Source organism: Biomphalaria glabrata, chromosome 11 (assembly GCF_947242115.1).
Source record: "Biomphalaria glabrata chromosome 11, xgBioGlab47.1, whole genome shotgun sequence".
Lineage (NCBI taxonomy): Eukaryota > Metazoa > Mollusca > Gastropoda > Planorbidae > Biomphalaria > Biomphalaria glabrata.
The window spans coordinates 25923061-25949616 of NC_074721.1; the positions used below are offsets into that span (position 1 = coordinate 25923061).

At 30.9% G+C, this 26556-nt stretch overlaps 1 protein-coding gene across 3 annotated transcripts in view; it reads right to left on the reverse strand.

Annotated features, from left to right (window-relative positions):
* Nucleotides 1-25439, reverse strand: part of LOC106064596 (cytoplasmic dynein 2 intermediate chain 1-like) — a 28852-nt gene extending 3413 nt beyond the window's left edge. The window contains exons 1-32 of one of the 3 annotated variants that reach the window (XM_056003906.1): nt 25324-25439; nt 21507-21560; nt 20535-20580; nt 18782-18864; nt 18020-18085; nt 17308-17322; nt 16266-16325; nt 15286-15485; nt 14544-14724; nt 13649-13891; nt 13210-13296; nt 12004-12072; nt 11776-11856; nt 11480-11572; nt 11251-11375; nt 10923-11155; nt 10335-10432; nt 10120-10243; nt 9791-9876; nt 9581-9622; nt 9086-9156; nt 8521-8596; nt 8169-8277; nt 6353-6425; nt 6208-6233; nt 5670-5734; nt 4999-5117; nt 3203-3290; nt 2635-2701; nt 2269-2327; nt 1239-1284; nt 334-511 (exon numbers count right to left, since the gene is read on the reverse strand). In XM_056003906.1, the coding sequence (XP_055859881.1) occupies nt 334-511; nt 1239-1284; nt 2269-2327; nt 2635-2701; nt 3203-3290; nt 4999-5117; nt 5670-5734; nt 6208-6233; nt 6353-6425; nt 8169-8277; nt 8521-8596; nt 9086-9156; nt 9581-9622; nt 9791-9876; nt 10120-10243; nt 10335-10432; nt 10923-11155; nt 11251-11375; nt 11480-11572; nt 11776-11856; nt 12004-12072; nt 13210-13296; nt 13649-13891; nt 14544-14724; nt 15286-15485; nt 16266-16325; nt 17308-17322; nt 18020-18085; nt 18782-18864; nt 20535-20580; nt 21507-21560; nt 25324-25338 (2978 nt within the window). In that variant the 5' untranslated portion in view covers nt 25339-25439. The remainder of the gene's footprint in view (nt 1-333; nt 512-1238; nt 1285-2268; nt 2328-2634; nt 2702-3202; nt 3291-4998; nt 5118-5669; nt 5735-6207; nt 6234-6352; nt 6426-8168; nt 8278-8520; nt 8597-9085; nt 9157-9580; nt 9623-9790; nt 9877-10119; nt 10244-10334; nt 10433-10922; nt 11156-11250; nt 11376-11479; nt 11573-11775; nt 11857-12003; nt 12073-13209; nt 13297-13648; nt 13892-14543; nt 14725-15285; nt 15486-16265; nt 16326-17307; nt 17323-18019; nt 18086-18781; nt 18865-20534; nt 20581-21506; nt 21561-25323) is intronic. The other 2 variants (XM_056003907.1, XM_056003908.1) reach the window with 2 other exon arrangements.
* Nucleotides 25440-26556: the final 1117 nt, after the last annotated feature.

The window sequence follows — 26556 nt, forward strand, 5'->3', positions numbered from 1 at the left end:
GAATCACTCCTTTACAATAAATCAAACATAGTTATTTTACCTTTATGTCACACCCACACAACAATTTCCCCCATCTCAACGCAGCTGATACATCAACATCTTAGAAAACCAATAATAAGTGAGAACATATTCACCCAGTAGTTGTAAGCCTCAATAACTTTTATTGGAAAAGGAAATAGTTACATTGTTTTATATATGTCCTGTAAAATATCACTGAGCAAAATATAGACTGAAAAAACATAGCAGACTGAACATCAGGCAAAACAATAATTATTTTGAAACTATTTAAAGCAATAATTGGAAAAAAAGATTAATACAGATAAATCAACTTACTTTGACAATGAGATCCTGTCCATTTTCACAGGAGCCAGACCATTTTCTACTAGGTCAAATGTAAAAACTGCTGAACTGCTATCTAACACAAAAAACACACTTGGTCGACTGTGTGACCAGCGAACTGTTAGAAGTGTTTCTCCTGATTTAAAGTCTCGCCATGTTGCAATGGGTTTATCTGTGAGCAGCCAATAAAAGCAAAACAACCAAACTACTAAGAATGTAGAAACCAAAAGTGACTTATCGTCACCAACAATGTGGCAATATGCATAAGACACTGTCTTGAGCTTTGATATATACAAAAGGTCAATGTATGAATAATCTATTTAGGTGCTGTACTATTTTCTAACAGGCATTACAGATTTTAATTTGGTATTATGCCATTTATGTTCTAGTAATTAGGACAGAAAATGTATGTGATGTCACGAGAACATTTAAGGAAACACAAGACCTAAGAAATAATATACAGGTACAAATATAAAGAAAGCTCAGCATAGTGTTGAGATTTGGTTGGCTCATTTGATTCATATTACTAGCTTGGCTTAATGAATCTATTTCATATGATTTAAATACAGGTATTTGGATTCAAAGATAGAATTAGTCTAGTTGAACATATTTAAGTGTTTGGAATTTCAATCCATGGATTTTTTTTCTGTGCAGACTTTTGCTGTGCTTATCTCAGGACAAAGTTAGTTTTATAGATATAAATAATTCAGCATAAAACAAAGCAACATTATGCTAACATTCTTATCTCATAAATATCTGCAACCCTAAATGTTAAATTTTGATTTCAAAGTATAATTTTCCAATTTCTATTTTTATAAATACTGCAACTCTAAATGTTAAACTTCCTTTGTAAAGTATAAATGTGAAGTAACAATAAACATTTGATTCTAATATGTTACCTATTTGAGTGTGAAACAAATGTAGAGTTCCTTCTTGATAGGCAGCCTTAAAGTAGAGAATGATTGAATGATGATTTCTTTTATTAATGGCTAAGTTATTTTAAATCTATTTATACCAAATATAATTCAGGTAATATTAAGGTGACCAGTCATTTCATCCCCATTTAAATATTTTTCTTTTTTCATTGTTTAATTGTGATGTTAAGGCTTTGACTTTAAGCCTTCATTTCATCTAATATATAAATATGATTAAGTAGAATGCTTTTTGATATTTTTTGACATGTTACTAATGGGTTTATATTGTTTCCTCTTCCACTTTGCATTCTTGATGAGAAATCTTATAATATATTGTAAATCTGGGTGTGTACTTAGCTATAGCACTTTTATTGGATGTGGAAGGTTGTAATATTATATTATAATATACTGCGCATGACGTAATGATCAATGGCCAAGGTTTGGTGGAAGTTATAAAAATCATTTGAGAGATAGAAGTGCGATTAGAATAGTTATAACCATGCAGCTAATAACTTATCATTAAAGGCCAAGGTGTGGTGGAAGTACGACCATGTTTCACTTTATTTTATTTTTCATCGCTCTTTCTTGAAATTGGGCGCGTCATTCTTAGCCTTGAAATAAGGTTGTTTGTTTTTTTCTAATAAAGGCTGAATTCACCGATATCAGGATAACACTTTTTTACATTACCTCTATATTTATTCATGTTAAATTTGTATAGTTTATTTAATTGTAATTTTATTCTTATCTAATGTGTTACACTTTTTGTCATTTAAATAAAAAATGAATACTGGTATATTAAATATTGCTCATTTCATGATTTTTACAATTCCTGTTTGTTAGATAAAATGATCAGATGATGAAAATAACAGGAGATGAAATGACAAGGGAATGAAATGACCTGGGGATGAAATGACCAGGAACCAATATTAAAACTAAATTTCTATTGAGTAAATTAATTAAAAAAAAAAAAAACGAATTAGTTAAAGTTTATATAAAAAAATATTAATGTCAATACCAAAAAGTACGGTTGTCCAAATGGAGAAAAATCTATCGAAACAATAGGAACAGGTGAATCTGAAAGAATAGAGAAACAAAACCTTATATAAAATTAAACGTTTTGTATTTAAATATGAATTTGAAAACTTTGTTAGCAAAAATTTAATTTTTTTAAAATTTTGGTGCTTATTTAAAATGTTTAAAGTATATAAGTTTAAACAGAAGCTTATAATTACATTTATATAAACCATGAAACTCAGTCATTTTCTATTTTTAAAAAAATGTCTGATAATTGCAAGCCAGCAACTTTGATAATCAAGAAAGTCAAGAAAAAAAAATGTTTGATATCAATGTAAATAAAATGCTCTCATAAAAAATGACTTACCAACAATAGATGAATAGTACTGTGGGTACGCTCTGTTACCAAATCTGACACCATGAACAACACAACCCTTCAAAATTTATTGTTTTTTTTTTAAACTTAGATTTAGAGAAAAACTGATTTAAAAATAATGAGCATAAAGTTAAAAAAATTTATATTTTGAAAAATTTAACTTTTTAAATGCAGTATTTGATTGTATATAAGATAATGCCACTATGAATTTCAAGGATGTTTATGGATTAATGAAGGGATCTAAATTTAAGTAATTTAAATGTATTTGCTTCATTAAAACATGAATTACACTTTTTATATATGACTATTAGATAAAATTGGAATCATTTCTCAGTAACAAATTGATAGCTTAATGATTTTCTTTTGTTTAGTCTGATATTTAATATTTAAAGTCCTACAAAAAGAATGAGATTTGCAAAATGAATTTTAACTCAACTTTACCAACAGTACTGTTAGTGATACACATTGAGAAGTTTAGTCAAATTTCTCATAAAACCAAGCATAAGATTGTTTTTGTTTAAAAATTTAACTTTAAAAAAATGCTACTGTTATGACTTACTGCATCTGTGGCCACATAAAAATGTTTGAGGTCTGCTGGATTCAAATGTAGGTCAAGTGCTTTTAATTCCTGAGACCTGGAAACTAGTCTATTTACAAAATTGTGTGAAACAAATATTAGAAATATACTAAATGATACAACAAAATCACTTCATTCAAATCAGATTTTCTAAACATTTTGTTTTGAAAATAATTTAAATACCAGCAATGTTTATTTTTAGCTTGAAAATAAAAAGAAGCTAACTTGAATGTTAGGATAAAATTTGTATTTATACATACAACTTTTTAATTCAAAATTGTCTTGACACACAAGCAGCATGGCATCATTCGGCAAGTTTGTCAACATGTCATGACTGTATCCAGCAATTTCTCATTGCCAGCTTTTCTTCGGATGACTTTTTCTGTATGCTCCCTCCACGTTATCTTGAAGGATGACTTTTGATAGTGAGTCATGTCTTACCATATGACTTAACAAGCTCAACTTTTGTCTCTTCACAGTATTTGAGTTTCTCCTTTTTGCCAGCAGAGTGTTGACTTGTAACAGCACAAACTCATTGGTCTTCTTTTCCTGGTCTCTGATACATTGCATTTTTCTATGCATTTAGTCTCAAATTCTTTCAGCCTCAGAGTTTCACAACCATATAGGAGTACAGAGACCACTAACAAAAAATACAGTTTTAATTTTACTTGGATGCTGAGGTTGCTGTTCCAGATTTTCCAGGCATAAATGTTTTTTTATCTTCTTTATTGGTCCTCTGTCTCTTGTATTATTTGACCCTAGGTATGATTCAAGTTCTTCTAATGTTTGACCATTCAACTGTATGCTACATCTTGTACTATCTCTACCACATAATAGTATTTTGTTTTTTTCACCAGATTTCCATGCCACATGCTTTAGCTGCACCATCCAGTTTTGATGTAAGATTTTGTACCTGGTCTGTATTGTCTCTAATGAGGTCTATATTATCTGAAAACCTGAGACTTGAAATAGGCTAACCAAGCTAGGGGTAAATTCTTCTGGAGTTTCCATCATAATATCCTCCATAAATATGTTAAAAAGAGATGTGAGAATCCATCCTTGCTGCACTCCTATGCATGTTCTTAAACTTTCTCCAATATACTGAGCTATTCACATTTTGATATAGGGCTTAAATGACATCAATAATGTTTTTATCTATGTTGAACTCCCTCATCCCTTAACATGTCATCATGCCAAACCCAGTCTAAAGCTTTTTTTGAAGTCTATGAAGTTGTATACCAAAATTCTTTTGGTGTTTAACAGTCTGCTGTGAACTATTTGTTCAACAGTGCTTTTACCTGCTCTGAAGCTTGCCTGTTCTTTGGAAAGAACCTCCTAAGCTTTTCTCTTGAGTCTGTTGAGAATTATTCTTAGCATTATCTTGTTTGGTTGACTGATCAGACTTATCATTCTATAGTTTTGGCATTGTCTAAGTTTCCTTTCATGGGCAGTGGAACAATTAAAGATTGGCCATGTTTTTTTTTGGCCCAAAAAGTAATAAAACATTTTGTTTTATGTGAGCCACTGTGTTTTTAAAAAGTTCTAATGATATGTTATCAATTCCAGGTCACTTGCCGCTTTAAGTGATTTTATTGCTTCCTCCACTTCTGACTCTAGTTTTGGAGCTTCGCAAAGTTCTCTGTTGTCCCAAAGTGTTTGTTTTATTGATTAGACTGGATTTATCTTGAATCTATAAGATAACTTTCCATACTGATGCAAAGTAATTTGAGTCAGTACAGACAAATAACAAGGAAGCACATTATTTTTTGATCACCTACTTATTGGGATTTGTGATTGTTAGGGTTGAACTTCTAAGAAGTTTGATTTTTCCAGCAGGCGCCAAGCCAAGGTCACTTTCAGAACCAGCAGCATCAGGAACAGAGACTTCAGCCACCACCTTGATAAATGACATTAAAAAAATGGTTGTATTCCAATCAAATGTCAAGCTGAAAGTAGTTATGACATCATGACTAATGATGGTCAGTGAAACAGACTAAATACAAAATCACCTACCTATGAAACAGCACAGATGAAGAATTACCTGAAGTATTTGTTTTAAAAAGGGGAAGGAATGCTAGTTTTTCATTTTCAAATGTGCAACAAAATCTATGAAATGTTTTCTCACAAATAACATTCATGATGTAACTTGAAGCTGCATGATTTTGTATCTAATTTGTTAAATAGTTTTTCTTTCTTACATAAGTTAAAAAAATGAGTGACTTTATTTTAAGAGAGAATTTCAAACTCAATTTTTAGTTTCATACAATACATACCATTTTGTGGACTACCATCAAATTATTCATTGAAAAAAAAAAAAAGAATTTAAAAAGTGACAAAATATATTCAAATAATTTAGAATTATTTTAAGTTGAACTTTGACATAATTTGCAGCTATATCTTAATAGTATCTCAAATACAATTTGTAAGGAAATGTTTTTCCAGCACTTACCCATAGATTAAGAACTGCATTTTCATCAATTGATGCCAACTGAAAGGACAAACCTGATTTGGATGCTAAGGATAAATAAAACAACATTTTAAATCTAGATACAGGTTTTGTATATAATAAATAATTACAATGAAGTACCTGTACATGGGGGTTAGGGATAACTAGTCAAGAGGTTTGTTTGAAAACAAGATTTTGTGTTAAAACAACATTTATGGGGTTCATATATACCTCTCATGCACAGGGTCAAACCTTCAGTCTTTCCATTAGCATATACCGTAAAAAAAAAAAACAACACTAATCTATATATTTACTACAAACTGATATACATTATACAAGAATTTAATATTTTTATGAATATAACCAGTAGAAACGTAAATATTCACTCACAAAAAATGTGAATTAGAAAAAATTGTTTAAAACAAATACATTTGTGGCTCATTAGATGATTGCTTCAAATTGTACTTTGAATGTTTCTGAAATACCAGTATATTATTAAAAATAAAATTAAAATAATTGAATTGAAAATAACAAACAATACCTGTTATAATTTCACCTTTCTGTGACCTGAAACACAAACATGAAAACCAATCACAACTAGTTCAAATACATCTTGTTACTTAAGCTAATTAGTGTGCTAGGTTTCTACATTACAAAGTCTTGCCAATTAAAAACAAAAAACTTACCCTATTAAATGTGAATCTACAGGAACAATTTTGACAACAGGACTAGTATGGTTTTCATACTCCAGAACTCTTGCTATAGAATAAATGAAGAAAAATAAGACAATTAATTATTAGATCAATCAGAGTAAATAATGCTACAATTAGACATCAACAATCAAAGTGCAATTATGAGAAGCTGGGAAAAAAATCAGTTCATTGGTTTGCAGATTGCAGCCCCCATTCATTTAAAAAAATATTTTTGAAATAAAAAGAAAATTAAATTTTATCCAATAAATTATTTTAACCTTAACCTGAACTATGATAAACACCACATTAGGAGTGATCATTTGGTTCCTAATAACCAGATGGCCTGACTACAATAGTATGTGTTGAAAACCTTTGCTGTGTTCTGCGTAGAGTGTTGACTAAGATGATGTTGAGGTAACTACTAATTTCTATAAACTAACCAAATAAGTAGAAAACAAAGCATTGGCCAACAAGAATAATAGGTCAATGAGTCCCAATTCAAATACATTTAATGCATCAATAAAAAGGGAAAATGTCCACTGTTGTTGCTGTCACTATAAGAAATAATTGAGTCAAAAAATTTCTTCTGATTAAAACTGAACTGCCTAATACGATGGTATGCTATCAGCTAACTTTTAGTTTCCTAGTGACCATTCTTGCTTTTTATAATTATGTCACCATTGCTGCTAAGAGTCATTGCTAAAAAAAACTCAAATAAACAATGCACCAAATCTAATATTAATTCCTAAGTCCTGAATTACAAGACCAGATTTGCTATACATCTCAGACTAAAATGTGTGGCTGAGCAGTTTAAACTGCTTGCCTAAATATCAAGGAGGCTTGAGCTCAAATCCTGACTTACACTGAGTTTGCTGAGTGACTAAATGCAGCATTGAAATCTTGTACAAAATAACCCCATACGCCCTATCCTACAAAAAAGATAGGACTATTGCGCAACTGAGGATGCTATAAGCATGAAAGATGTGCTTTCAGACAAGAACTACTATTGCTTATGAGCTTTGTTCTTAAAAATTATAAAAGCAAAAAATTTCTTCAAAATAATTTACAACAGGATATAATGTATAGTCCACTCAAACTGTGCAATTCAGTGAGCAAAATGTTTAGAACTAGAACTGGAAGATGTGGAAAAGGGAGACAAAAATGCTTGCTATTAAAAATTTGGACTGTTGAAAGGCTCCAGTATATTGGCTAAGAAAATGCAGATGAATTCTAAAACTTTACTTCTGCCTACTAGATCTCAGTAGTTTATTTTCCTATTCACCCTCATGTTCTTTAGTGCAATGAAATGAAATTATGGCCCAAGTGCGATCAAATTTAATGTATATAAGAGAGAGGCATCCAAAATTGTCCATACTTAGGCAGCATCATAGCAAATAATGAGGAGGCCTATCATGACATAGGAAAAGCAGGAACATTTCCAAAGGCGGCAGCCTGTTCGGACAAGCCAAAATATTAAGCTTGGGACAAAAATCCACCTATGTTACACAATCATCATCCTAACAGTGAGGCATGGAAGTCATCTGCCAAATTCAAGAAAAGGCTAAATGTTGCTCAATATAAAAAGGCTAAGACAGATTTTAGGAGTTAGTTACAGAGATTGGGTCACAAACAAAGAAATCCTATGTCGAACTGGGACTCAACCACTTAATGAGGTTGTGACCAAGCATCGTATGAGGTTTGCGGGACATGTCCTCTGACAGAAAGAATCACACATATCAAGAGTTGCAATGACATGAAGGCCAATATGAGGAAACACAAACAAGGATGTCCTCTAATTAACAGCACCTACCAGTAATGTATGTTGGGAATCGAACCAGATGCTCTTGGTCTTCTATTGTCAGGTTTCTATGATGTGAACCAGTTTCTCTTAAGTCCCATAATGCCACAGAACCATCAGACTAATGGAATAAAAAAGACAAATTTTGCATTTATATATTTGTATTACCCGGTACAATTATTTATAATATTAATATACCATAAAGCAATGTGACATATTGTCCTTCAATTCATCAACTGTCACATCAGTCCTGGTAGTGCTTTGATGTACATTAAGAAATATGCAGGCATTTAATGTGATTAAAATTTTATTATTATTACTCTATGACATCAAGAAACTAATAATTTGATATTTCTAAACCCACCATGCCAGCAAAAACTAGAGCAGCTCTTGTAGGACTGAAACAAGCTGTAGTTATCTTCATATCACTGCCACATATCCTGGTGATCAAAAAAATATAAAATAGTAATCAGGTGAAAATAGCTTTAAAAACTTGGGCTCAAAATAAAGTATTGCATTAGATTATTTTGAAGTAGTCTGAAATATAATTAGATACAACAATTATTGACATATGTATACATTAAAAAGGGAAATAGGGTTGTACAATTTCTATAAGGAATCCCTGTTGCTCCTTTCAACCCAATCTCCAAGTGTTTCAGCTATCAACAATTCCAGTTATTTCTTTTTTTTTTCTATTACAGATGTGTTTTTCAAATCAGAAAGAATCATCTCTTAAAAATCTATTTCTTGTTGATTTCTTCCCAATGCCCATAATCTCCAGGCCCAAAACATGGCAATATAGATAAAGTGTGAAAGAAATTCTAAGTTGCTAGTCAGATAAGCTTAAAGATAGGAAAGAAAAGTGCCATTTTCACTAAATGTTCACAAATATTAATTGAGCTTAAAAATACTAAAACAAAAGAACAAACCTGTAGGGGTAAGTAGGTTGAGAAATATTCCAGACACAAATAAAAGACATTGATTGTGTTGATGATTGTTGCTGTTACAGAAATAAAGTTTTGTACTATTAGTCCAGTCAATGTTACGATCCCTTTTACAAGAGTAAACATGAATTTAGAAATATTTGACTAAAGCCTGATGCTACTTATTCCACAAAATAACTGAAATTTTTTAATGCGTTTAGACTTTGGACATGAGCCGTAACATAGATATAAATAGGAATTAAAATATTTATTAATTTGAAAAAAAAAAATGTATATATATATATATATATATATATATATATATATATATATATATATATATATATATATATATATATATATATATATATATATATATATATATATATATATATATATATACACACATATACATACAAGATAAGAAAAAAATAGTTTAAAAAATTAATAAGAATGAAAAATAAGTTTTAGGGAGTCAATTATTATTTAGTAATTACTTACTGTAGAAACTGAAGATGTTTCTCCAGTTTTATCCATATTCACCTAATTGAAATGTAACATATTTAAGCTGTGATTTAGTTCAGTGTGTATGGGGAAGGTGAAAAAGGAAAAAATAAAATCTTTCACACAAAAACAAAATCATGAAACAAAAGAGAAAACAAAAAAAAAAGTGAAGTGTGCAGAAAAAAAAGCAACTGTACAATTCATTACCTGATCAAAGTCATAATGTGGACCATGAATTGAAAGTAGAAAATTTGGTTCAGATTGACAGAAGGATAAGGCAACAACACTGTGACCTAGAAGGACAGAAGTTTTAAACATAGGAAAATTACAAGTGGAAGTAAAACAATTTCAAAATAAGTTTTAGTGAGGAATCTAAAAGTTGTATCCCTTTGAAAACTTACTTTGAAGTTAGGAGAATTACCTAGAAATAGTTAAGTTCAATTAGTTTAAGAAGTGTCTACATTGAGAAGTGTCTGCATTGAGTTTACTTTGAAGACACTTTTTCTAAAAAGATAAGAATTAGTACCATGACCAACCTTTCAAGAAACTCGCACCAAGTTGAAAGACTTTTTCACTGAAACTAATTTTAGATTTGTTTTCTTTCATCTTTTCTTCATCTGATGAACTTTTGGACTCTTCATCCAAAATAGTAAATAAAAACTGAAATAGGCAAAAATCAACTAAATAAAAGTCAGAAAAATAAGTCAGTCTGGCAATACAAAAAAAAATTGTTTTTAAAGAAATAATTTACCTGTCCAACTTTATTGAGAAATGTATTTAATTTTTCAGGATCTGTGGTTCCATTGACAGCAACTCTGTCTGATCCTGTCTGAACATTGATGCCTTCCCCTGCAGTAACATTCAAATTTTTCTTAGCTTAAATGATGGCTTATGCAAGTCAATAAAGATTATTATGAGTAAAAAAAAGTTTTGTGATGTCTGTTGATGTTCATAGAAATCTTTTTTTGTTATTGGTAATCATAGGTTTAAATTATGTTAACTCTCTTAGCTGGTTCAGTCTAGCACTTGGAATACAAGAATTCTTGTTTATTTATATTAATATTTTAAAAAAATGTTTGTGTCTTTGTAGTATCTTCCCAAGTGATTTGTTGTTGTTGCTTATAATTTTGTTCAGGGTTAGCTGCTCTGCTAATCATAACTGAGTTTTAAAATATCAAGTTACTTCTCTGAATAAACCCATCCAAACTTGTCCATAAGTTAACCAAAGAACAGTTTCAATGCTGTGCTAGAACTTCATCTCAAAGTGTGAAATTTAAACAAAGAAAAGAAAAAGAAACTGTATTCACTATGACCAAATATCGGTTTAGAAAGTCATCACCTCCAACAGCAATCTCATTGTCAGGTGGGTGCTGTGTCCATTTGACTAAAGTTTCCACATCTTCTGTTTGTATGTCTCTGTCTATGTCATCATCTCTAGTTTGTACATAAGCCTGCCTGGTATCAGATCGGCCAAAGCTTCGTATGTAGAGGTCATATTCTTTAACAGGAGGCAAGTCAAACATCTCATACTTGGAAACATCCAACTCTATAAGTTTTGACAGGTCTTCATATCTAACAGAAAATAAACAATTTTAAAAAGCATTTATATTCACACACATATATATTTACATATTTTTTATTTTTATTATGTAATTTAATCTGCTAACCTTTTCCAAGCTTTGCCTGTCCTGTTGATTACTTTTTGCTTGGCAGACACAAAGTTTATAAATGCTCTGGGTTTTGATGATCTGGATGGTAATTCATCTTTGGTATAATCGTCTGAACGGTCATTCTTAATATGAAAAGAATGCACTTTTGAAACAATGTAAAATATGAAAGGAATAATTGTATTTTATAATAGCGTAATGCAATAACCAAAGACTTCAAATGACTTACTGATTCTGAAAGATCAGAGCGTCGTGATGTTGATGATGCTACTCTGTGATTCTCCTCATCAAGAGCTCGAAGAACTTCTTCCATTTCTCCACCCTGAATATAAAATGTTTTTAATGATTGAACTTTTAGGTGAATGTGAAAGAGAAAATGTCACCAAAAAAGAAAAGTGAAAAAAAAAAAAAAAAATATCTGATAAAAAATGTTTAATGTACTAAAGCTAAACAAATGTTAGCAAATCAGAAAGACTTATTGAAGTCAGAGAAAGAAAAGTGACTCTTGATAAAATATTAATTTACAGTTCTCTGGTGTGGACTTTCATCTTCTTCATCATCATCATCATCATCCTGAGTGTCATCTTCAAAATCATCATCATAATCCTAAATTAAAAAGAGACATTCATTGATGTTGTTTTTACTATTAAAATACATTGGTAAATGGGAAGATGAAAAAAAAAATATTTATGAGTATTCCCGATACAAAAACTAGAAAGTGATTGTGTGTCCTGGTCAATACACTGTGCTCACCTCAAAGTCTTCCTCATAATTGTAATCATCCTTCTCTTCCTCACTAGGCTGACTTTGTTTCTCTTCAACCTAAACATGTGAAAAGTTTAGCCAATCAACTTCCACTGTGTGTGTGTGTGTGTGTGTGTGTGAGAGCTCAGGAGACAATATGTTTGATAGATGAACTTTTGCATTCAAGTTTTTCTGAAGGATAGATACTTTTTTTCTACACAATAGAACTTTATTTCATTTCATTTATATCTCATAGATGGCCAAAAATGAGAAAATGTTCAAAAGTTTGTCTATTTGAGAAGTACCATATCAGCTAATGCCAACCTAGATGACGGAGTAGACTTCCGTGTTGCATGTGACAGTGCTGCTTTTGGCAGACTTCAAGGACAAGTGTGGCAATGGAGAAGACTCAGTATATCTACAAAACTGAAAGTCTACAGTGCTGTAGTGCTCCCATCACTCTTATATCTATCAGAGTTCTGGACCTTATATTCCCACCACATGAAAAAGCAAAACTCCTTCCATCTAAGAAAAATTCACCAGATGAACTGGTTTGACCACATATCAGACATTGAAATCCAACAGTTGTCACATATGAACATACACACCACAGCTAAACTGTACCAATTCCATTGGGTGGGATATGTAGCCATAAATGTAGAAAATTGCATTCCCAAATGACTTCTTTATGAAAAGCTGTGTGCAGGAAAGCGCTCTCAAAGAGTCAACATAAGCATTACAAAGACACCCTAAAGAGCTCCCTCAAGGAGTGTGATATTGACATTCACTAGCTCTAAATTGCTTTTCCTGGCCTGAAGCCATGAGTGTTGGAGTCTCAAGATACAAGGCAAGGAGAACGGCCAGCATAAAAGAATGCAGAGCCATCAAAAGATGCCATAGACCCAACTTTGTCATGTGTGTGACCGGCTTTTTAAAGTGAAGATTAGACTTTGCAGTTATCTTCGAGTTCAAAAGAAAAGAGAAATGTGCTCATCTTGGAGGACAAAGGAAGAGCTATATATATCTATACTTTTTTGAATGACAGAGTTAAAAGTGTACAGCTAAGCTCTCTGCTAGTTTACATAGGAGGAATAAGCTAGGTGTTCAGAGGTACATCTTAATTCAAAAACATTCAAAGCTGATGAATTTTAGGTCAGAAAAAAACTATAAAAACCCATACACACAAAACAATTCACCAAAATAAAAGCTCAATACCTCATGATGTTTACTTCTCCTTTTCTCTGAATCCTGATCTTCAGGTTTGTCTTTTCTAGAAGGCTTTTGATCATCTGTCCCTTTAGACTTTTTTGTTGTTTAAATGGAGAGAATATGAATACAAATTAGAATCAAAATAAACAATGTAAACACAAGCTGCAATTTAAATGGACAAAATAAACAATGTAAACACAAGCTGCAATTTAAATGGACAAAATAAACAATGTAAACACAAGCTGCAATTTAAATGGACAAAATAAACAATGTAAACACAAGCTGCAATATAAATGGACAAAATAAACAATGTAAGCACAAGCTGCAATATAAATGGACAAAATAAACAATGTAAACACAAGCTGCAATTTAAATAGACAAAAAAAAAAAGGTTTGTAAAAAAAAATGTGTTCCTAAATGAATTTGCACAACTTTCATTTCTTACTCCTGACTTTCTCTGAGTGCCACCTTCTCTGTCATGTTTTCTGTCCTTTTCAATATCATAGGTTCTGTCCCTTTCTTTGTCTTTTTCCTTAGCTCTCTCTTTTTTTCTTTCTGTAGACTTCTCCCTTTCTGTCTCTCTGCGTCTGTCTTTATGTATTTCCCTTTCTTTGTCTTTGCTTTTCTCTTTTGCTTTTTCTCTTTCATGCCTCTCTCTTCTTTCCTGTCGTCTTCTTTCTCTTTCATCCTATAAGTAGGAAGAGTTTATTATTACACTTGTAACCATGTCCGTGTTATTGAACAGTTTATAAATTATATATTATGCATACATTATAAGATATACATTATTTAATGTATCAGAATTTTAGTTAATGTATGAGTATTTTATTTATAATGTATAAAGTATCAGGAATTTTTTTAATGGTCTTTCTATTCATTTTTTTTTGTGGGCTATTTTTTTTAATTTCAATAATTTACATTTAATAGTTTATGGATGATAAATAATTATAGGATGGGTAGGAGGTTGGGAAAAGGATGTGTAAAACTGATTCAGTTTTGCTTTGTGGAGGTGCGTCTCTAGATTGTAACATGATTATGTACTTTATATTGTCAGTATTGTGTGCCATACAGTTGATGATGAACTTAAACAAAGCTCTAGTTCATCATTATAGCTGTGTGTTCTTTGCATTGATGTGTTTCTCAAATAGAATGAATCTAAGAGCTAATTTATCTATTGGTGTGTGCATAATACAGAAAGTTAAAGAAAAATGATGCAGCTTCTACAATTACTTTTTTCTTCTACATTTGTTCTTGCATCCTACTGCTAGCTAATAAATCCACTCAGTACATGTAAATTATTTAATTCCTAACATGTAAAACAAAACTTTTCTCTATATAACCTCATCTTCTTCCAAGTCTTTAGGTCTGTGTTGTCTCTCACTGCCCTCCTGGTGCCTGGAAGATGCCTCTTCTTTGTGTCTTCGTTTTTTACCATCATTTCCATCATCCACCTTGTGACGCCTGTGACTCTTTTCTTCTTCCTCTTGACGAGCTCTTTCTTTCTCCTTTTCATATTGCCTCCTAAGTGTGTGAGTTTGAGTAAAACAATTGAATTTCATGAGTCAATGTTCAGAAAAAAACTTTAAAATGCTGTACATTTTGTTCATTTATTTGTTTTGTAAATCTCAAAAAAAAATTTAACTTTCAATTGAATGACACTTTTGAGCTTGATGATGAAACAATTTCACTTATATAATTTCATTTATAATTTATTTCATTTATAAGAGTTAAATTGTTGTGTATTCATAAAAGCTAACTGAACTATATAAAAACACTTTGGTAATGAAAATTATTATTCTTTATAGAAAGTTTTCAACATATAAATTTCATGGAGGTCAATCTCAATATTAAAAAGTAGGATGAGAAAATAGTTCATATCTGCTTAATTAGATTTTATAGATAGGAAACGAAAAGTTGAAAAACAAGTTTACATTAGTTCATTGGTGACTGATTGTTCTATTAGCAGTTGTAACTTATTCAAAGAGAGCTCAAATGTGTGTGTACCACTAGCTGGTTGGATTCATGGAAGAATTTGTAATCTTAACATTATATAAGAAGTACCATTCTCTATACAACTAATACCGTTCTCTGTCTCTGTCTTTTTTGTGTTTGACAGATTCCTCCTCTTCAGCGAGTCTCTTTCTACTCTCTCTTTCCTCATCTCTGTCACGTTCATGTCTCTTTCTGTCCTCATCTCTGTCACGGTGGTGTTTTTTCCTATCCTCATCCTTGTCTGCAGTTTTGTTGTTAGGTTTGCTCTCTTTTACCCTGGGATGTTTCTCCTTAAAACAAAGAATTATTAAAATATGTACACAGTATAATCTGTTACAAAATATACAGATAAAATAAAAAAAATTTAACATTTACCACTTCTAAAACAAATAAGCATAGTTTCCAAAAGTGGATTAACAATGAGGTTAGGCTATTAAAAACATTCCTTGGTTTCAAATAAAAAAAAAAAAAAAAAAAAAAATACAAATCCTTTTTTAAAATACAAAGATTATCTAAGGCAAAGCTATTTATCTTATTCAATATCAAACAAAATAATAAATTAATTTATTAAAAGTGAAAAAAAAAAAAAGTAAAATTCCCCTTTCAGACCATGCGGTCTTTAGGGGAGATGATGTAAAGGTAATCTATTTCTGATTAATTGATTAATTAATTACCAACAATTGATTGAGTAATTGGTTAATTTTTAATTGATTCATGTTTTTTTTAGCTACAATAAATAATTGTTTAAAGTTTCTACTTGATCCGAGAATGAGTGTCGGAGAAATAATGTCTACATTTTCTAAGAAGACAAACCCCACATATTTAGTCATATCTGTGAATACTGAAGGATCAATTTCAATTGTTGTTATCAAACAAAATAATTAAATACTAGTAATTAATTGATTGATTGGTTAATTTTTTTTATTGAATCATGTACTGTTTACGCCAATGAATAATTGTACAAAGTTTCAACTTGATCCGAGATTGGGTGAGGAGAAAAATGTGTATAAACTTTTAACCAGACAGACAGAGTGAGTTGATATCAGCTTTGCAATAAAAAGTTTTGTTACCTCTGTTCCTCCTCCTTCCCTTTTTGATCTTCTTTCCTGACGAAGCCGATCTCTATCTTCCTAGTTGTTTTGGATTAGACATAAGTAAACAAATTTAAAATAAAGCATTAAAGACCTTGAATTTTTAATCATTTCAGACCTACTAATGTTATCTATCCTAAGGATCTATAGGACCTGGAATAGAACAGGTGGAATTTCATATCAAGCAGGTTTGACTCCAGGAACTTATTCAATTAAATAGCATAACTAAAGAAAATGATGTGCCTGCCATAAACTATACAGTTTTCAGTTTAAAACCTAACATAAATGCTCCTTAAGTACATTTTTTTTTTTAATTTTAAAATTGAAAGTCAATTTCACATTGATAAAAACTAGTTTACTGTGAAGTTGTTTTGTTTTTTGTTTCAAGTAAGAATAGGCACATGTACACACAAAATAAAAATTAAGATGCTAAATGCAACAAACTAAATTGATCAACAAAACATAAAAATAAAAGTGTCTGTGATTTTAAAAAATACAGAAAAAATGTAAAAATAAGGATTCCATACAATTATTTGTTCAGGTTTTACTGATTAGCTTTTTTAAAACACTACTTGTTTATGTTCAACTTAATGTACAATGCAAGTCAATTTTTTTAAAATCCTTTATTCACAGAAACAAAACTTCATGTTTGAACATCCCAAGGTTTGTCTCTTGAAAGTGTTAACATTAATTTAGTCATGTAGAATAAAGGAGCTAGTATTTCAATCAATTTATATATAAAATAGGAGCTAGTATTTCAATCAATTTATATATAAAATAGGAGCTAGTATTTCAATCAATTTTTATACAAAATAGGAGCCAGTATTTCAATCAATTTATATATAAAATAGGAGGCAGTATTTCAATCAATTTATACATAATATAGGAGCCTATATTTCAATCAATTCAACTAATGTGACAAAGTCTTTTAAAGAAAAAGAAATTAAATTTAAAAAAATGCACACAAAAGAAAAATGTCACTCTCGCCCTACAATTCAGTAAGATATGGATGTATACATACAGGTATGGCAGCAGCCTAAATAGGAAGCAGAGCATTGAGAAAGAAAGAAATGCAGCATGAGGTAACTGTATCACATTTATTTTGAAATAGATTTCAACTGAATGGATACAAGAAAAAAACATTTTGTGTTTAGAGAGTCAAGTCATGTATTTAGAATAAATTATTTTGTGTTTAGAGAGTCAAGTCATGTATTTAGAATAAATTATTTTTTGTTTAGAGAGTCAAGTCAAGCATTTAGAATAAATTATTTTGTGCTTAGAGAGTCAACTTATCTATTTAGTATAATATAAATTATTTTGTGTTTAGAGAGTCAAGTCATGCATTTAGAATAAATTATTTTGTGCTTAGAGAGTCAAGTCACGCATTTAGAATAAATTATTTTGTGCTTAGAGAGTCAACTTATCTATTTAGTATAATATAAATTATTTTGTGTTGTCTTAGACAAGTTCAAGTTAAGTATTTGCAAAATACATAGATGTGGATAAATAGTCTATTTAATAGTATTTTAATTAAACATAATGCAATTTACCTCCATTGTTTAGAATCTTTTCTTAATTAATAACTAATCAAAATATTTTATAAGACTAAACACATGAACTATTTTCTCACTAGTCACTTCATGACCTATGTACTAATGTAACTGACCTATGCATTAATGTAACTGACCTATGTACTAATGTAATTGACCTATGAACTAATGTAACTGACTTACTTCTGTTAATTCCACTTTGTCATCAGAGTCCCCCCTCTCTCTGTGCTTCTTACTCTTCCTCTCATCCTGAGGACATAAAATAAAACTGAATTGTTGGAAAGTACTATAACACAATGACTAGAAAACTGACGCCAAAGACAAAGGAATGAGTGGAAAGTTTCACACAAAGTGGATTTAAGTTAAGTTCAATGGGTCATGTTTGTTTTTTCACACATGTATACTGAATAACATTAGTAACATGAAGAGACAGAGTATGGTTGACATCCTATTTAATAGGAATAATATTGTTTACATGTTTGGTGAGAATGTCTGGATGTAGATAATTGAATGTGTAGTATACTAATGAACTAGTAAAGCTCTACATATAAAGAAAGACTAGTATCTTTGAATGGAATTAATGATTTTAGAGTTGACAGAGAGAGATGTGTGCAGTAAGTATTATATAAATACACATAATATACTGGTCATAATAAGTTAAAGATGTTTAAATAAAGCTTGGTTTTACATTCACATGCTCATTTAAACAAAGGAATGATGCTTTATGTGTTAAAAATGTTTTGAACACAAATTCATTACCAAACAATAAAATTTAAATCATTTTAAAATGAAAAAGTGTTTTTTTCTTCAAAAAAATAACTTGAGAGAGGGGTGTGTTTTTTTAAATAGTAAAATTCACTTAAATTTGTTGATCGATGACATGAAACATCAGACACGGACAAAAAAAACACACAATATTCTGGACAAGGGCAGACCATTTACTACCTCATCCTGTCTGATTGATCTTTTCCCTTCATCCTTAACATGATCTGAACCTTTTCTTTCATCACGGTGGTGTCTGCGTTCCCCTAGTAATACATTGAAACAAAGATTGTGTAACCAAAAAGTGTGCTTATAACTAAATGAGTAAAAAAAAAAAATTAGTTTTTTAAAAGACATTAATAATTTGTCATTATTCATTTGAATTCAAAGTCTTCTAACTCTTCAGTATATTGATCCTGGAACAAGGACATTTTTTGTTGAAATTATTATGCAGACTGGCTAAATGGGCTTCCTGTGAAATGCCTGGTGGGCCATTGGGGTCACAGAAAAAGCCTCTTTGAATGACAATATGTACCATAAAAATGATTGGCATTCTTTAATCTTTCAAAAACGATCTTTACAGACTTTACTGAGTAATACTAAAGACATACTTTCATAATAATGGAATCACCAAGATTTGTATCCATTTACCATCCCACTAGTGATTTGCTATCCTCTATGTATATAAACCGATTTTGACAAACAACATAAGGTTTATATTTTGTATAGTTCTGTAGATGTGAACATACTCTGGGGAATCTATAAGAAGATGCTGAGCAAATTAGTAATAAATTTTGGGTTATAATGGGGTTTTATTGTATACAGTAATCTGTGCATCAACTGTTACCAAAATGGACTTAATGTCTCCAGTTAAAGGTACATTTTATTATTGGGTTGGTTTGTCACAAGATCCCAGGATTTCCCAGCTATGAAATCTTTCACAATTGTATGCAGTTAGTGAAAGAGAAAGATGTGAAGGAGAAGAAGAATTGATAAAAAGACAAATGGCTGGAATGTTCTGCCCAGAGATGCAATAAAACTCATCACCAGTTCAGTCACAATTAGGCTAATATATACCCACTTTTGTATGCTTGCAATCAGTTTTCGATGCATTAACCAAACTTTAATTATTTTGAGGGTAGGTAACAATAAATGTACTTTGAAGGGCAATCAATTTGTGGGTTGAATGGTATGGTAATGCCAGGGCCGATTTTGACACCTAGTCTTCCCCTGGACACTGACAATAAAAATTTGCAAGGGGAAAGTCTATTATATTTTATTAAATAGATTAATTATTAGTATTATGTCCCATTTAGTTGTTTTTCCTAATCTCATTGAAACCATTGATTCAATTGAAAGGAAAGTTTTTTTTTAGTTGTTTTATTTCTAGGAACTTTTTGAGACGATTGAATTCTATTAGAAGGATGTCAAAAGCTCAGAGCATGTTGAAACCTTTAAAATATAATAATATAAAGTATATTAAAAGCTATGAGTGAAAATTGTAAATGTACTGTAAGTCTGTAACATTCTGTAAAATGAAGATGGAAATGTACTGCCATAAATTAAGTAACCTAATAGGCTAGCTACTTTATAAATTACTAGCAAAGAAAAATAAAAGATTTTGTGAAAAACTTTTTCTCCAAAGATTATGTTATAAAAACCATAAATATCTTGCATTAACCTTTTATTGCAAAGAAAATACATGCAATGTTGATTATAATAAGAGATACATTGCTATAATAGAATTCCAAATAGTATCACAATGTCCTCTATGACTGTAATTTGTGTTAACACATTTAGATAATAGTTCTTGACTTTAAAAACAGCCATGAATAAAAAAAAAAAGGTTTAAAACTTTAATATTTTATAATTTAATGCAAAATACATTCATGATTTCAAATAAAGAAAAGAAAAAAGACTATAAAATATTTACTACCATCTTCTCTTGACTTTTTGGTACGATGAGAATCATCTTTTGAGCCCTGTAGCAGTCAAAAAGATACATAAATATGAACATCATCTAAAAAATGTTTGTGAAGTTGTTATGTTCTGACAACATTCGAACATGGGCATTTACCTTATCTTATAAATTACAGAAGTTCCTTCAATACAGAAGGTACTAAATAGATAATTTAGCATGACCCACAACTGACAAACCAAGGATGACAATATATGTATGTATGTATATGGTAATATATATGTTGAACCCAATCAATACCATGAGGGAAATCTACAGAGATCTGTGGCCAATTAGAATTAACTGGATCTTTGTTGAAAGATGGCATCAAGTACAGCATTTATGGGAGAATATTGACTGCTCAATGTGAGATACTATATGCTATAAACTAATTGGCAAACTAAAAAAGGATATTGTAAAATTATATCATAAATTTATGGTAATTGATATGTATAAGATTTTATAAGACTTAAGAGACTAATCTTAAACCAATAGCAACTATTTACAATTTTAAAAAGTCAAAGCTCTAAGAAACTCTAAAAAGAAAAAATTCTAAGTAAAAAAGTTTTTTTCCTTTAATTATTACAATTAAAAAAAACTGAACATTATGTCTAGTTTAAAAAAAAAATATACTTGTAATAACATAAAAAAAAAAGAGCTTCTTAAACACTAAATTTATCAGGTAAGTATAGCAACTGTTAGTTTGAACAAATTTTAGAGAAAACAAAATACACATCCAGTTATCACTAAAGAAAAGGTTAGCTGCATTTGCATGTTTTTGTTCTGAATGAGACATAAAAAACTTAAGTTACAAAAATGCTGGAACATTTCTAGCGCATATTGGAATAGTTTACTGTAAAAAAAAATTATATTTTATTGCAATTCGAGATATTGGGTAAATAGATGATATTATTAAAAATATATTAAAAGCATATTTCTAACACTTATTACCTTTAAAGCTCGATTTAATTCAGCTGATGTCCAGGTATCATCTTTTGGTCTGCGCTAAAACATATAGTAACAGCTATTACATTCTTGTCTAAATCTAAAACTTTGATATTAAGATAAAGTGAATACTAATATCATAATGGAATTTTTTATCAAATTCAAAATATATGTATACATGGCTGCCTGGCTACACTTTGAACTGTCATCATAATAATCCAGAGTTCGAACACCAGCTGATTCATGTGCTATATTTGACAGTTTTAAAGCAAAGCGATTGCTAAACAAATGGGAGAAAATGTTGCTGTTTCTATCTATAGTAATCTATACTATCTCTAGGATTGGCCTGCCTAATCTCGTCTCTGTCCATTGACTTTCATTGTAGGGGTGCTGTGACAGTTCACGTAACCAAATCCCTCCACTTTTCCAAGTCAGCAGCTGTTCTTAACAGAATATCAAAAGAGAGGCCAGTCCTTTATTTTATGTTATCCAGCCAGCTTTTCTTTGGAGGACCCTTACTTAATGCCCACTCCAGTGTACCCTGGAGAAGGTCTTTTGATAGTGAGTCATGTCTTACAATATGACCAAACCAGCTCAGCTTTTGTCTATTCTCAGTATTGAGTAGTTCTTCCTTTTAGCCAGGCAGTGTTGGCATGTAAAAATACAAACTCATTTGTCTTCTTTTCCTGGTATCTGATACCCAGCATTTTTTTTTTAGCATTTACTCTCAAAGGCTTTGATTCATCTTAGAGCCTGTCTTCAGTATCCAACTATTACAACCACAAAGGAGTACAGAGACCACTAGGGAATAATACAGTTTTAATTTTACTAGAAAGCTGTTATTACTCTTCCAGATTTTCCACAATTTGCTCATGGCAGCAAATGCCAGGCCTGAACAGTTTTTATCTTCTTTATTGATCAAGCTAGTAGTAAATCCTGCAAGAGTTTCCATCATCATAATCTCCAGAAATAAGTTAAAAAGAGTTAGACAGAAAATGCATCCTTGCCACACTCCTATGGATGTCCTAAAACTTTAAAACTCCAATTAGGTTGTTCAGAACTGAACTATTAGCATTATTATGGCTTTGATAACATCAATAATGTTTTTTATCTATGTTGAACTCCATCATCACTTGCCACATGCCGTCATGCCAAACCCGGTGTGCAATTAAGTAAGCTCTTTAAAGTCCTGCACTCAATGGAGGCAGATGATATAAAGCTCATCTGTTTCCTATGGCCAATAGTTAATGGAGGTGTCATGAAGCCATAATGACTAACCACCTTTTCTTCCCCAACATCAGGTACACATCAGAGGTGAGTGGACTCAGTGGCATCATAAAAATTCCTAAGTTAAAAATCCTACTCTTCAATCAAGATACCTGGCTCAGAAGCCACTTGGTCACCATGCTCATGATGTGAAATTGGGTCTTCTAATATTGTATAATAAGAATGATTTAAGGACTAGATTAATCTAGGACAAAGAACATTGACTAGCTTAGAGCCTTAGATGATCATGATAATGATACTTTACTAGCTAAGCTGTGAGTTCTACATTTCTCAAGCTTTGCTGTGGTGCAGAGAAGTTTTATAGCTCTAGTCTAGATTGACTAATCTAGTTCTGTATAGTCGAGTTGATAGACCTAGTAGATGAATTATCTAATGATAATGTAAATAGGCTATAGTTATAGAATATATAATATATAGTACAGTAGTCTATTCTTTCTACAATTGCAGTTATACTAGATCCTAGATACTAAGATAGTAGAGCTATATCTAATACACTAATAATGACTAATAACATACATATGTCTAATAGTAAAACTAGACTAGTTCCTACTAGTATTATAATTATATAGTGATGGGAACTAAACTAACTTTTAAAAGTTAAACTAAAACTAGTTTTCAACTAAAATAAAGTAGTTTAACTAAAAGTTTATCATAAATTTCAAATTATAGTTAAACTAAACTAAAGAAAATTAATTAAACATTTCATAACTTTTTTTGGGGGGGGGTGGGGGGGGTTGACCTAGTCCTATATAGATATAATCATCTGGCTGTATGCCTATCACAGTTCGATCTTATTCTTTTAACATTGTAGGAATATTTATCCATAATAAAATCAGTATTAAGGAATATGTAACTTATTATATAATGGAAAATCTTTTTTATACTGGTAAAGTTTAAAATCTAATTAAATAACAGATTTAGAAATTCAAATTTAGATCTAGTTACCAAAGAAATAGAAACAAAATCATTGGAGTTTTAAGAAATATTTGACCCGTATAACTATTTCATAGTGTAAAATACATGCTTGACTAGCCATGCCGATGTGCTATTTTCTTGTCTAACCACTAAAAATACAACTAATACTATTGCATAACCGTTAAACGTGCAAGGGAAAAAAAATATGGTGGTCTTGTCATTATGGAGTGCACACTCAGTACACTATATGGGCCTACACGTGTACATCTATCTGGTCAGGTTGTTAAAATCAGTCGGACACACCGTCTATTTACTTTCTGGGCAGGGAGGGTGTGTAACTATTTTAGCGATAAGATATATCTACAAATATTCTTGACTAGCCACGCCAGTGTGTTATTTTCTTGTCTGACCACTCCACATTAAGCAAACACTATTGCATAACGCGTAATGAAAAAAATGCAGGGTAGTCTTGTAGTATCATCGACTACACACGTACAGTACACTAGGCCTACGGTACATGTGTATGTTTAGCTGACCAAGTTGTTAAAATCAGTAGGACACAGTCTATTTACTTTATGGTCAGAGAGGATGTGGATTAAGAAATTTGTTTTCTAGAGTTGGCTATCCTAATGCTTTTAGATCTATGTAGGCCTAGCTATCGATTTATACTTAGACTCAATAATAAGTCTTAAGACTTGATGTTCCTGCAGTTAAAAAATTATTGTTTGCCGCAAATGAATTGATTAAAACCACTAAATATTGACCTAACTCACTAATCAGATTCCCATTAAAAACAGAAATTAAACACCACAACATGGCTCACAAAAAAATCGGAAAAACCCCATTCATAATATTGCATAAATAAAAGCTTTTGGCAAAAAATGTTTAACTTTTTATAATACTGCTACTTTCAGTTGGAAATATTTACTTCCACAACTTCTACCAGCATCTTACTTTACTAAACCCTCTTCAAATGCAGACTGACTAAATAGTTATTAACTGCATTATCTTTTTGATAATCAAAGTTATTGATATCAAATGACCAGAAAACAGGGATGTGTGTTTCAACCCTGACCACATGTTGAAAAGTTGTACAAATTGTAATTAAACTTTTTAGTTAGTAACTAAAAAAAAATAAATTAAACTACGATTTTAACTAAACTTTCTTTTTTCTAGTTAAACAATCACAATGGCCTTAATTATGTTTTTTAGTTAAACTAAAAGTTTCTAACTTTTTAGTTAACTTTTGCCCATCACTATATTACTATAATTATATAGCTCTAGTAATACTCTAGTAACTAGTAAGTAGTACCTATTTAGTATTTATACTCAATTATTATTATACAGTATACTAGTCACTGTACTATTATAGTGAGTAAACACTATAGACACTATTGTCTATACTGTCAAGTATAGTAAATCTCTAGAACTACTCTAACTTAATGAGTTAATCTGTAAATAAATAATAAATTAAATAGTAATAGTGTAAATCTAAAATCTATTTAAAATTAAACTTAATGATATTCTATAATATCTAGACCTACATCTAGTTTAATGTGAATAATTTGAATAAAAGGAAATCTAATAATTAAAGTAAATAAGTGTAATAATTTGAGCCTACATTTTCAGAAGGCATGTTATGCCCAGATGTTAAGACGTATTATAAATTCACACGAATTATATTTTATTTGTGTTTTCTATCTCTAACGCCGCCATATTTCAACAAAGGTATGTCTAGAAAAAAAGTCTTAGTGTCGTAAATGCAATTTATCTTGCTATTATTAATTTAGAAATACGTATAATACGTATGTTCTAGTATTTTCGTGGCTGGTGATAACAAAGGACAAATAATTATAAAATATTTATGTTAAACAATTTTAATAAACATTCGTTGTTTTAAACTAGAATTTACGACTTTAATTTTGCCGCTGTGATAAACTGATAATAACTATAATATAGATCTAGTAGAGTTACTATTGCGAAACAGGCATGTTTGCGGAACAGCTCGTCGAAATTAGTTACAATCTACTTTATTTTGAAATGTTCTGCTAAACTACTATAACGGTACTGCGCATGGACCATTTTTCTACATTTCCAATATACGGGGTTTCCTTTCACAGCAGAAAATTAATTTTGACTCCAGGTTAAAGTTGACAGGTGTGGAATCGCCCATTATTTTTCACGTACTAGGAGAACCGCATAGGTCACTGCTTTAAAAGTGATAATGACCATCACCTGCAAGATACACCTTATTTTCGGTTTAGGTTTATAGATCTAAATCAGCGGTTCTCAAACTTTTAAACTCGGCGACCCCTTTTTACTATTCCCCACTCTGCCGCGACCCCCACCCACACGCACACACACAGCAATAGAAGAATAGATTAAAAAAAAACAATCCATATTTACGATGGTCTTAGGCGACCCCTGGCAATCGTCAATCGACCCCCCAATGGGGTCGCGACCCACAGATTGAGAACCCCTGATCTAAATGGATGCGGAAAAATGTCATTTCATAGCCATGTACCAGGAATGAAATAAAAAAATTGGGAGGTGTTCACCCAGTTTTTTACCTTTTTAAAAATAGCAACAATGGTGAATCATTATAGATGTTATTTATTTATTGACCTGCGCATTTACATAGTGATTTAGATTAGATTATCGGAATTTTAATATGAGTTTGTATTAGTATTGTATTAGTTTGTATTTAGGCCTATACGTAAATTTAAAAACATTTAGAGAATAATATTACATAATTACATATAATATAGAATTTATGATTACCAGATCCCAGCAAAAAGGGGACATGTCAGTGGCGTAACTAAGGGGGGGGGGGATGGGGGGGAGAGAATTTTAA